Source organism: Stereum hirsutum (assembly GCF_000264905.1).
Source record: "Stereum hirsutum FP-91666 SS1 unplaced genomic scaffold STEHIscaffold_4, whole genome shotgun sequence".
Lineage (NCBI taxonomy): Eukaryota > Fungi > Basidiomycota > Agaricomycetes > Russulales > Stereaceae > Stereum > Stereum hirsutum.
Genome location: NW_006763134.1, coordinates 637,673 through 649,854, shown reverse-complemented (window position 1 = coordinate 649,854; position 12,182 = coordinate 637,673). Strand labels below are relative to the sequence as shown.

Here is a 12,182-nt window from a genome sequence, read left to right as displayed (position 1 = left end):
ACCCATTCTTTTTTCTAGGTTGGATTGAATAGCCGAGACTATAGCGATGGAACCAGGGGGAGAGAGGGATACGTAGGCTAACGAAGACGACAATAGAAAGATAAAAAGAGAAGGGGTCAGAGCAAGCGAAAGCGATAACGAACACACTCCAAAGAGAACATCTAATCCGAATCGCCATCGTGATCAATGTTCCATGCATATTGATACCATCGAGGACGAGTGGAAGTCGCCAGGAGCATCATAACCTTCAGCCCCTTCTCTTCGTCCACCTGCATCGTCTCCCTCGTCAGATTCTGGGCTAGGACCACACACATCGCATGGGTGCCATCGCTCAACAACACGGGAAGGAAGTCTTTGTCCGGATCAAGACCACAAACGTCACGGAGGATCATTCCAAACCGATCAAGGACATTGGCCTTCCCAATCTCATCAACTGAATAGCCTTCCAGCTCTCCTCGTCTTTCGAGAGCCTCGGTGTCGATAGCCCAGCCATAGAGGAGGAGACGCTGATCAACCCACTTGGCTGAGTGTTTAGCGAGTGACTTTGCGCCGATGTAGGGTGGATGTACGGTGACGCTGGATGAAAACCTGATTGCTTTGGGGATAAGGACACGCGGCGGATGAGCCAAGGGTGTCCATATAAAGCGGTCGTATTTTTTGGGGGCGGGCAGGGTGATGGTTTCGTAAGTTCGGGTTGAAGCAGAAGACATGCCTTGAAACAGCCAGATTAGAACAAAGACATTGAAATGTAAGATAGAAATACCTGTGTACTGTGCTTGTTTGAAATGTGCGATGATGGGTGCAAGATGATGGGTGCAAGATGATGGGTGCGATGATGAGCAGGGTCGAAGTTGAGTACAACCATATATAGTCGAAAGGCACGTGATGTGTCATAACAAATAGTGCGCAAACAAACCGCTAAATCACCGGCCCGGGGAGGTGCCGAGTCATCGTGAGCTGTATTGCTTTCTTTGTTCCCAAGATGGGCCGTCTAGCCACAGACAATGGCCTAAGGTGTGCGCAGTACGCTGCCTCCGTGTCTTCTGCTTTCTCCTTTGATAAGCCTTTTCTGACTCAATTCTGACTCGAATCGATGATCGATACTCCGAGGGGAAGCTCGAGCGATACTTACTCGTTCTATAAGCTTCCCGTAAGCATTGGACCCAGTACGGCGCAGTGGTCGTATCTCGACCCATCGCAAACACGCACACTGATCAGCCGGCTTCGAATCGATGATCGATGGCAGCCATGAGGTGTCTCGCTAATGAGCTTCATTGTTCCTCTGCACGGCTCCGAAGAGGACAATGGTGACACACGATCCCGCTTTCTTCCGCGCGGTCCCCTCTATCAGATATATAAACTGATAGTGCATACGCTGTCGTACCAAGACCTCTTCGCTATCTCCTCCGATTGCCTTTCGCACTACTACAGTCTACATGGCTTCTCCCCTAGATTTCGTCACAAGTCAGGGCAAGATCATCACCCCGGATGAGTACGTCTGGGATCTCGAGCTCCGGCCTGAAACCATTTTAAAAGACGACAAGAAACGGTTCAAGAAATGGGCCAAGTGAGTTCTCTCTTTTTATCCTGAAATATTGAAGCTCCTCTCATATCAGGAGCTATGCAGGGAAACCGCATCGCGCTTCGGTCTGACCCCACGCGACCTTTCCAGGACGAAGCTCCAGTTCATAGCCGCCTCAGTGCTGGCTGGGAGTTTTCAACACAATCCTCGTCGACTCGAGGAAAAATGGTCAGGGTTCTGGCAAGTTTTCGGTTCATCCCTCGGAAACTCCGTAGCGTGGGGGCCCTTTATCGTGCAGCACCAGTACAACCTCTGGCGTCTGAACAGAGACAACAATACTCTGGCCGTACTCGAGATACCTGCTTATGAGGCACCAAACTCGAGCTTACTTCCGAGCCAAGATTCGTTTCTATCAGACCAGGAATCATCGATGTCAGAGGATCTGCGAGGTGATGTCTTCCTTATTCAGAACTTGGGCACGGGCGACGAGGACCAGGAAGAGTACGACGAGGACGAGGAAGAGGACGAAGACTCTGGGGACTTTTTTGACCCCGCACAGGGCCGACCTATGTTTTCCGTACAAGCCGGTAACGCTCACCCTAACTCTACAACACCCTCATCCGACCCTTCGACCACCATTGTCCCTTCTGCGAGCGGGTTTGCTCCCCAGGAGGAGCCGTCTGTATCGCGCACAAGGAAGCCCCTTGCCCCTGCGCGCCTCGTGGAGCTCCAGAGAGCCCCCAATGTTGTGACTGATCGTCCCTCCCGCATCCGGAATCTTGGCCGAAAGGATGAAAGGTCCGATGATGAAGAAATCTCGCACGACGTCCCCGATACACTCGCTGCTCGTGAATCAGCAACGCATGAGGACGACGCTGTTCGTCCCATGCAGTCTCAGACTTTGACCCGCGGAACCTTCAGCTGTCAGATCACCGACATGGCTCTTTTATACGCCCAAGGGCTCGAGCCTCTTAACGGTGTCCGGTACGATCCACTCGTTGCAAATCTTGTGGCACAGGTGCTCTGCAATGGTTGGGGTCTCGGACGTGAATGGGTTCCGATCATTGTCGAGAACAAAAGGTTGCCGAAGCGTGGCACGCTTTATAAGCTGGGTGTTGCCAATCCCAAGGCTTTGGCTTCCCTGATACGAACTGCGAAACAGCAAGTCTTGAAGCAGGTATGTCTTCTGATTGCACGTATGGTATGCATGTCCCGAACGCTAAACCTTTCTTCTGTACTGCTACATGGCTACTATTTATACAGGCTGCTTATTTTTTTACCAGTCTTCGTTGGAGGCATCAGGATGAGCTCGTTGCGATCGCAGCCGCTGGCGATTGGTGGACGTGGACGGTCGTTAAACTAACGGACGACATGAAGAAGAAACGCAAGGACGACCACGATAGCGCCAGTGCTGAGCCCCTCGACTATGAGCCTGACGTGTCCACCCTTGAGTATACGGAGTGGGCGAAGACGATGCGATATGGAACACTGGAGTCCTGCAAAGAGATGACCAAGCTCCGTGCTTGGCTCAAGAAGTTCGTGGTGAACGCTGAGAACGTTCCAGTTTAGAGAATATCGTTACAGACTTTTGATTACCTCTACTTACAGTCCGAATTTCCTCACTTTTGTCCCGTCTCGATGCTGAAAGTATACGCCATGACTCTTGAGGATGTGTTTGGAAAACCATTGTATATAGTTTTTTCTTTTTGATAAATCATGATCGTGACCGTACGTGCTTTCCAGGTATCGGCTGTCACCTGGCCTGACTCGCTGTTTCATTGCGGGCCAAAATTCGTCGTAGCACTACTTAGATATGGTGAAGTGACAACACACACGTCATCGTCCCCAGTCATTGTTCGGACCGTAAACTTCGAGCCACCAAATGGACAAGTTGAGATAAAGATGAAAGAGTAACTGGAGTCAAAGCAAGCGACACATCTATTGGATACACTTTTTGGGTGTCAAAGAGAACAGGACTGTCTACTTAATCCTCGTCGCCATGGTCGATATCCCATGCATACTGGTACCACCGAGGTAGAGTCGAAGTCGCCAGGAGCATCATAACTTTCTGTGACTTCTCTTCGTCCACTTGCATCGTCTCCTCCGTCAAGTTCTGCGCTATAACCACACACATCGCGTGGCTGCCATCGTGCAGCAACACGGGCTGGAACTCGTTTTTTGGGTGAATGCCACAAACGTCGCGGAGGATCATCCCGAAGCGCTCTATAACGTTCCCCTTCCCAGTTCTGTCAATCGAATAGCCTTCCAGCTCTCCTCGCTTCTGGAGAGCCTTGATGTCGACAGCCCAGCCACAGAGGAGGAGGCGCTGATCAACCCACTTGGCTGAGTGTCTAGCGAGTGATTTTGCGCCGATGTAAGGTGGATGTACGGTGACGCTGGAGATAGCCTTGATTGCTTTGGGGATAAGAACACGCGGTGGGTGGGGCAAGGGTGTCCATGTAAAGCGCTCGTAGGTTGTTGGGTCGGGCAGGACAATAAGTTCATAGCCTGGCAGTGGGACGGGCGATTCGGGGTTGGACACCTTTTCTGAAGCTGGCTGAAAAAATCGCGACAGATCAGAGTCTATTCAGTGAAGGCATAAAGAACTAAGGATACCGGTGCTGTAATTTCCATGGTAAGCAAGATAACGTTGCTGGAACAACGAGAGGGGGCGAGCTCAGTGTTGCGTAACGTATATATAAGCTTCGAATTTCGTGTCTGTTGCTCAACCTTCAGCTGTGGTCGAGAAGCGAGACGCTTGAACAATGAACTTGAAGAGCCGAAGATCTCACGGTAGTAATTGACGATGGGGACACGGTGGTGCGGTGGGCAATGGATGAGTCCGAGTCGATGAAGAGGGTGCGGACAACGAGAAGCTATGCAGAGCGTTCGATGAGGTAACCACTGGAAAGAGGTAGATTCGGCTAAGTCAGTAGACAGGGACGAGTTTTTATGACAAGCCGATGCAAGAGATGCACTGCGAAGACCAGTAAGGATTGTTGAACTTTTGAACCTGCGGCCATCACCGAGATAGGTCTTCTGTGTCACGATTGTGGCACCCAGGTGGCACTTCAGTCGTATGAAAAATATTAGTGGCGTACTAGGTTTTCTGGGGCGATCGAGCACTCATTAGTACTGTCGCTGATAACTATGGCCATATACATTTTCAAGGAGAGCAAGTCTACTGTGATTGTAATATACTGCAAAACAGACTAGACAGAACCATCTAACCATCATCATCATGATCCATATCCCATGCATATTGGTACCATCGAGGTCGAGTCGAAGTCGCCAGGAGCATCATAACCTTCAGCGCCTTCTCTTCGTCCACCCGCATCGTCTCCTTCGTCAGATTTTGGGCTATGACCACACACATCGCGTGAGTGCCGTCATTCAACAACACGGGGAGGAACTCCTTTTCCGGGTCAATGCCACAGACGTCGCGAAGAATCATCCCGAATCGTTAGAAAATGTTTCCCTTCCCAATTCTGTCAACCGAGTAGCCTTCGAGCACTCCACGCCTCTGAAGTGCCTTGACGTCGACAGCCCAGCCATAGAGGAGTAAGCGCTGATCAACCCACTTGGCTGAGGCTATGGCGACCGTCTGTGCGCCGATGCAGGGTGGATGGACGGTAGTGCTGGAGACTGCCTTGATTTTTTGGGGATAAGGACACGAGGAGGATGAGTCAACGGTGTCCACGTAAAACGCTCGAAAGTTATTGGATCGGGCAAGACAATTGTATCGTAACCTGAGCCAGGCAATTCGGATTCGGATGACATCTGGAAGGCTAAACGTCTAGATTAGTACGAGCAGGGAGCCACATCATAAATGCACAGACGACTGGTTGGGCGGACCTGGAATTGTCAAGGGGGTGGCAGGAATAAAATAAAAAACCAGATGTAGGGGGGGGAGGGGGGCCCGGAGGGCCCTTAAACGCGAAATGTCCAGACATCACGGGAAGTCCTACGGTAGCCATTTGGAGGGTTTCTGAGGCTCATATATGATCATATTCATACATAGTGTTGATAAAACTGTGAATAGAAGATGGTTTAAGTGTAAAGGAGATAATAATGGATATTTTTAGGCTAGGATAAGCTACGGTCGACGTCGGTCATCCCCTCCCCTAGTCTTAGGCCAGGTTACACCAACATTTATCAAAACAAGGATTTAATGCCACAATAAACCTCCATTTTGATCTTGTATATTGTGGGAAAGGTATTAAATAAATGATTTTAAATGATTTAAATATTCGAGAGGGGGGAGGGGGGGGGGTAAGGCCTTAAACGCGTAGGGAAAGATCCGGTACAGAATTTTACGCGTGCCACCCCCTTGGGAATTGTATGGCAACGAAGACAACAATGAAATTGAAAGTCCCGTTGAGATCAGGGCCGAGTGTTGGACAACGTATTCTCAAGCTTTCAGCTCTGTGTAAGTTCCCCAGGAGGCTCGTGATATTGCGAGGGGAAAAGATGGAACGTCGAGCGTTGAACAATGCAACAACCTCCGAGTCGGTGAGAGAAGCGATGGCCGGTGGCTGCTCAAGTTCAACTTCCTTGACGAAGGGTCTGAAGGAGACAACAGCAGGAGGCTATGAAAGGTACACACAGAATTCACTCGACGAGGCAAACGTAGGAGTTCGAAGAGGGGATATCAAGCTCCTTCACGATCAAGATGGTGAACGTTGTAGAAAAGAACTCAACGAGGACGACCTGCCATGACGGCCGTCCCCGAAACAACGTCATCGTTGTGGCACTTCGTTCAAGGCCGTATGTACGTTGCAATTCAGCGACAAAGGAGAAATAAGGCACCTAGAGTATCAGGACAGCCAAGAAAAATCTCAGGTGACGTGGGATGACAAGGAATTATCACATATGGAGATGAAGCTACTAGGCAGCACGTAGGATTCGATGGGGAAGTTGAGCACATCAGAGCGAGAAGACATCCATAACAGTCGACATATAGATCACAATGAGAACGTTGTCACTACCCGGAGAACAACAAAAAAAGAATTAGTCCGGATTCGTAGGAACTGAGACGAGCTTCGGGGTCAAGTCGAATGCACTATCGAAAAACTGTACGAAGTGCATTATGGATGGCGATCATTTCTGCCAATACGAAGACAACTTGACCGGTAAGGTTGAGCTCAAGCCATTCCTTCTGAGATAATAAAGTTGCTGTACTGCATAAAGAAAGTCAAAACCTCACCCAAAAGAGACGGAGGTGAGGGTTGAGCCGAGTTGAGACGAGGGAAGATGGTGGAAGTGGCCGAAAGGCTATGCGTGGGCACGAAGTTGAATGCGGCAAATGACAAAATTGAGAACTGAGAGGAGGCCACCCAGATTAGCACGCTCAGCAAATATATATTCAGGTGTAATCCTCAGCAGTAGAACAAACGAAATCTTCATCGAAAAACAGAACCCAGCCAAGCTGACAGTTTCAGAGATCAGAGGGCAAAACAACACGATCTAATCATCTTCATCGTCAAGAATGGTCGATGTCCCATGCATATCGGTACCATCGGGGATATGTTGAAGTCGCAAGAAGCATCATCACCTTTTGAGCCTTCTCTTGATCCACCGCCATCGTCTCCTTCGTCAGATTCTGCGCCAAAACCACACACATCGCATGGCTGCCATCGCTCAACAAAACGGGGAGGAAGTCGTCCTGCGAGCGGAGGCCACAGACGTCGCGCATAATCATCCTGAACCGCTGGAGGACATTAGCCTTCCCAATCTCATCAACCGAATACCCCTCAATTTCGCCTCGTTTTTGGAGAGCCCCAATATCGACGGCCCAGCCGTAGATGAGGCGGTGTCGATCAACCCACTCGGGCGAGGCCCTGAGAAGCGTCTGCGCGCCGATGTACGGTGGATGTACGGTAGCAGTTGAGAGCTGCTTGAGTTTTTTGCCAATCAGGATACGTGGTGGATGTGCTACAGGCGTCCATGTGAAGTCTTCGTAGGTTATCGGGGCGGGTAGGACGATGGTTTCATATGGCAGATCAGTGGGTGACTCGGAGGTTGAGGCCATCTATACAGTCGAGGACAGAAATCAGGACAAATAAGCATCCGTTATATAATGAGACGACTGAGTAGACCGACGGAGAGTTCTGCGATAATTAAAATAACGCTGCGGCAGCTGTGAAGTTTCCGGTGTCGATTAATGTATATCTCCGTTACGACGACTGAGCCAACAATTCAAGCGTTCTGCAGGAACTGATGCGAGAACAGGGGCCGATGAAAAGCCAGAGATACTGTGTCTTCGAACGTCGAGAGTTGGATCGGTGAACACGTAGATAAAAGGCCGGTGTTCAGTCGGGTTAGTCAGGAGACGATATGGCGTACATACTAGTAGGCGACAAAGAGAGTGCCAGGATTTCACAAAGGATAAAAGGTAAGCTTGCAAGTGTCTCTAGAGCCTGAGGGTGTCAAGACCAGATAAGTGTCGCCGATGGAGTTGCTGAGAATTGGCTGAGAAGAGGGCTCGGAGCCGGAAGGCCCTTCAAGCTTCATATTTTGACCGGCCATCTCCGAAACCGGTGTCTTCGTGGCACCAATGTGGCACCCAGCTGCAGGCATAGTACATCATGCAAACATCATGCATAAGTAGACTCTTGTTAGAGCCCACGGCATGAGCGCTGAGCATGAGATTTCCACAAGGATGGAAACAAGTATTAATACTGAGTCAGGTCGAAATTCCGGGGGCGGAAAGACATCTTCCGGGAATTTTCGCGAACGGGTTCCTCGCCCACTGTACGACGTGCCAGTTCGGGATTTCAAGGATAGATTTGGATGCCAATTCTCCCATTTTTCGCCCTTTTAACACAATCATCCAGTGACAGACTTCCCTAAGTTTACCGGGGGAGGGAAGTATCGGATGACTGATCGTTTTCACCGACCTGCTCCAGTCCTCATTCATGGAGGGTATAAAGGTCTAAAAGAATTGGCTCGGGAGTACCAGAGCTGAGTCTCATCCCGTTCATCTGCTCTACTCTGACTCTTTCATCTCATACATAATGATACCTGAAGCTCTACATCTTTGTTTTTGCTACTTGCCTACTGTAGTTTTTCGACCGTAGGTTCGTGGGAAGATTATGTCAGACGTGACCTTCGCCAGACCAAGGTTCGTCTGGGTGGGCCACGCGTGACGAATCAATGAAATTGTTCGCGGAATGACCGAAAATTTGATTTTTGGGCGATTTTTGGCGCAAATCGGTCACGATTTGCTGTTCGTGGGCCCGCGCATATGCGTGACCATCGGGGCAAATATGTTCGCCGGCGCACCCTGCGTGATGCGTGACGAACATACGGTCGAAAAACTACAGTATGTGGCAGCTACGCTCTGAGCCTTAGCGTTCGAAGCGCGTGCCCAGTCACGGTCAAGTTCTTGAACACAGAAACGATCAACGGTAGTATTCGTAACAACGTCAACGTCCCAACCACTACCACCATCGACATGGAGATTTCTGATGATTGGGAGGGTGCTATCAACGTCGGTAAGTACTCACCGCTGTTATACATAGTACTCGCTTCTTTTTCGTGTCATTTCCACGATGTTTTCAAATGTTCAATTTCTGTGGAACAGGAACTGGCTGTAACAGTGAAGGGACTTCATGCACTACTGGCAGTCCGATTTGGGATGGTAGAACTCCATTTTCCTGTGCTGAATTCAGTTTCGTGAGTACGGTCGTGTCAGCATCATCTGAACATCAGTGCTCATACCGACCTGCCTTTCCTCTTCATCAACTTTTTGAGTCCGTGAACGAGATCATGTACTCTCTGAGCAACCTCTATGGAGTAAATGTTGGCATAGCGATTAACACCACCGATCCCTCCTGCCCAAATCCCGGTCGCGGTCAAGTAGAGGCTAACGGCGGCTGTGTGAGTTTCCTATCGTATACAGACTACGCAAACATTTTTTACTCACTTTGTGCCTCACATCCAATCTCGTCAGCCCGTTATTGGACCGGAAGGGGCTGGTGAGAGATCTTGCTTCAGCCCGTGCTGCATTTCCGCCGCGGATTGCGAGAATGGCGCGTTGGAATCCGGTGGATGTGTCGACAACGTGGGTCTCGGTCCCAACACTGGTTTCCACCACAATAGATGCCCTAATTTGATCTCATGAGTTAATGCAGCCTTTATTCTCAGTCCACCTGATGAGGCCGAGTACGAACTCGCCCAGTTTTTGCGATCGGCTCATGATATTTCACGATTTGCTATACAGGTTCCCGAATGATGTGACATCTGGAGACCACGTCCAGTTTTCTTGCGGGAACACCGACCTGTTGCTCAACCTCTGTGCCGGTATTATGACCCATTTTTGAGCATCATGGACATGCATCAGAACCCATGAGAAGCGGGATTTTGGGGCAGTATTCAGGATTCGGATACAGAGCAGTACGCATGGAAATCCTAGGGCGGGTTGGGATGGAATGCTGGAAGACCGTACTTCATGAGCATGAAACTACGTAACTAGTAGTGAATATTCGTCGGCTCGGCCATCCACTGCCATCCAGCAGGCGTCTTCGTTAGTCTGCAAGATTCGAGGGCATATAAATTGAATGTACCTAGAGAAAAGCTCGAGACTGGGACTCACTGGGCGACCTCGTGTCGTTCCCGGGCGTACGCACAATTTGGGCGGACAGAAAGTGGTATTTCTCCAGGGAGTTGCATAGCTGCACTTCGAACACACTACTGCGTTCCCAAGTGGCCATGAAGCTAGCGCTGATAATGTCTATGACCTTATAGACATCCATAATTTAGCCTTCTCCTCTCAGCCTGAAAGAGATCTGGAAACTTGATATCGCACCTGGTCGTAACTCCGAGCCAACCCATCCAATATATCGAAGGCGTCTGCATGCTGAACCTCGAGGTGGGTCTGAAGCGCTTCAAAGCCGACAGCGCACTGGGGCACCCTGAGGAATTTCCATCGGTATATAGGCAGTATCTATCAGCAAGAACGGAGTCCAACGCAGTCTGTCGAAGATGCGAATGTAGCAGGGCATCTCAAGCTGGCGAGAAGTCAGGTCGTAGAGGTCCGAGAAGCCTGAGCGAGCTCAGCGAGTCTATATCCGGTATACTTTGGATTGTACACCCTGCCAAGACTGGGAAGCAACAGTGCGTTCTCTAGGTAAAATTACGAAGGGCCAGCCTGTAATCCTTTTGTGTGCACCCATTGACATATGGATGCAAGAGTTTTCGTTGTGAATCGATGGTGAAGGTCGTGCGCAAAAGTGATCTGTGTGGCCACGCCACAGTTCCGCATTGACGGCTTTCACGGTCCGGCGCTGCACTCGCTTCGACCCCGAATCCTTTCAACTGCATTTCTTTTGCTCGTCGACCACAGCGTTCAGCGGCAAGGCATCGTAAACGATTCGTGTCTTTCATGGCTATACTCGACATATGTCATACGTCTGTTTTTGTCGAGCTAAGTTTGTCTCGACGGCCAAACTTCCGACACGCTTGAGCGGCGTTGTCAACTTTGCTCGACCTTTCACGAGTACTCGTAGCGTAGGTACGGAGTACCTGAGTTTATTGATTGACAAGTTGTCACTGACGTTATGTTACAGGAAGCTGGAACGCGAAGGTGGCTACCTCTTCTATCGTCGAGAGTAAGAAGTCCAGCTTTCAGGCGCATTGCACAACGATCCAATCTCCCTCCGACATCCCGCTCGCCATATCTCATTTCTCCCATACCTCATCTCGATATAAACGCGCCACCCACTGTATGTACGCCTCACGAACCGTAGAAAGTGAACCAAACTCGAAACCCGCATCCAATCCCAGCAGTATTGCCACAACCCGTCAAGACGACGGAGGCGAGAAGGGTGCTGGAGATATCTTATCCAGTGTTCTCGAGCGGGCTGGGGCGAATGACGTTTTGGTGGTAGTTTGGAGGTGGTATGGTGGTGTTCCGCTCGGTGGAGAAAGGTGGAGAATTATTGGACAGGTGGCGAGGGAGGCGTTGAGGGAAGGAGGCTTTATCGGATCGGAGAAGCAGGTTGGAGAGGGGCAACAGTCGACCACAAGAGGGGGAAAGGGGAAGAAGAAAAAGCGCTAATTGTGGCAGCCTTTGGATAGGTTTGCGCCTCGGTCGCGTCTGTTCTCGGTATGCAGTGCAAAGGTGTTCGTTCACCTGTGGTGCACTATGGGAGATGTGGCGCGCGTCGGCATTGCTGGGACGCTCGTCTGACGGGCTGTTGTTTGTTTTGACTGGTCCGAGTGCCACGCAGACTTTGTCGGCATAATTCGATGCGATCCTTGCTCGTATGATGGACTCCGTCTTCTCATCCACGACACAGAGTGGCACAGATTCGCCCGCGGAACATCCTCCGTCACCTCGTTCTCATGTCCAGTGTGAGCGCCCGTCACCTAGACTGTTTTTCTCCTTACGTTCTGTCTCGTACTGATTAAATGCTTCCTCCGCTTGTTCAGCCAATATAACCATTTGTTCCCGAGTCCGAATATCGTTTTGACAGTGCCAGCCGACCGTCTACAAATGACCAGTACTTCTGGGCTCACTACGGGCCACAACGCCGCCCGATGTACGATGACTTCCTTCTCTTCATGTCGGAGACGCTTTCCGTCCGGTCATGTACTCATCGTACTGTAGCTGCGGCCGCTTCAGCAAATTCAAGTGAATTTAGTTCATTCTAGGGCA

General features: G+C 50.3%; 5 protein-coding genes across 5 annotated transcripts; 2 read left to right on the top strand and 3 right to left on the bottom strand.

Annotated features, from left to right (window-relative positions):
• Positions 1-161: 161 nt before the first annotated feature.
• STEHIDRAFT_154543 (uncharacterized protein) lies at positions 162-710 on the bottom strand (the record flags this gene model as incomplete). The annotated part of the gene is made up of 1 exon (XM_007301721.1): positions 162-710. One exon carries the CDS (start codon positions 708-710, stop codon positions 162-164), a length of 549 nt encoding a protein of 182 aa, XP_007301783.1.
• Positions 711-1,436: 726 nt separating this feature from the next.
• On the top strand, positions 1,437-3,091 carry STEHIDRAFT_109157 (uncharacterized protein; the record flags this gene model as incomplete). Its single annotated transcript, XM_007301720.1, has 3 exons — positions 1,437-1,567; positions 1,628-2,699; positions 2,786-3,091. The coding sequence occupies 3 exons, from the start codon at positions 1,437-1,439 to the stop codon at positions 3,089-3,091; spliced, it is 1,509 nt and encodes a 502-aa protein (XP_007301782.1).
• Positions 3,092-3,506: 415 nt separating this feature from the next.
• STEHIDRAFT_154541 (uncharacterized protein) lies at positions 3,507-4,156 on the bottom strand (the record flags this gene model as incomplete). Its single annotated transcript, XM_007301719.1, has 2 exons — positions 3,507-4,079; positions 4,139-4,156. 2 exons carry the CDS (start codon positions 4,154-4,156, stop codon positions 3,507-3,509), a joined length of 591 nt encoding a protein of 196 aa, XP_007301781.1.
• Positions 4,157-7,004: 2,848 nt separating this feature from the next.
• On the bottom strand, positions 7,005-7,553 carry STEHIDRAFT_154540 (uncharacterized protein; the record flags this gene model as incomplete). Its single annotated transcript, XM_007301718.1, has 1 exon — positions 7,005-7,553. One exon carries the CDS (start codon positions 7,551-7,553, stop codon positions 7,005-7,007), a length of 549 nt encoding a protein of 182 aa, XP_007301780.1.
• Positions 7,554-10,924: 3,371 nt separating this feature from the next.
• On the top strand, positions 10,925-12,005 carry STEHIDRAFT_166811 (ribosomal protein S5 domain 2-like protein; the record flags this gene model as incomplete). The annotated part of the gene is made up of 3 exons (XM_007301717.1): positions 10,925-11,036; positions 11,092-11,878; positions 11,957-12,005. 2 exons carry the CDS (start codon positions 10,925-10,927, stop codon positions 11,580-11,582), a joined length of 603 nt encoding a protein of 200 aa, XP_007301779.1. The 3' UTR covers positions 11,583-11,878; positions 11,957-12,005.
• Positions 12,006-12,182: the final 177 nt, after the last annotated feature.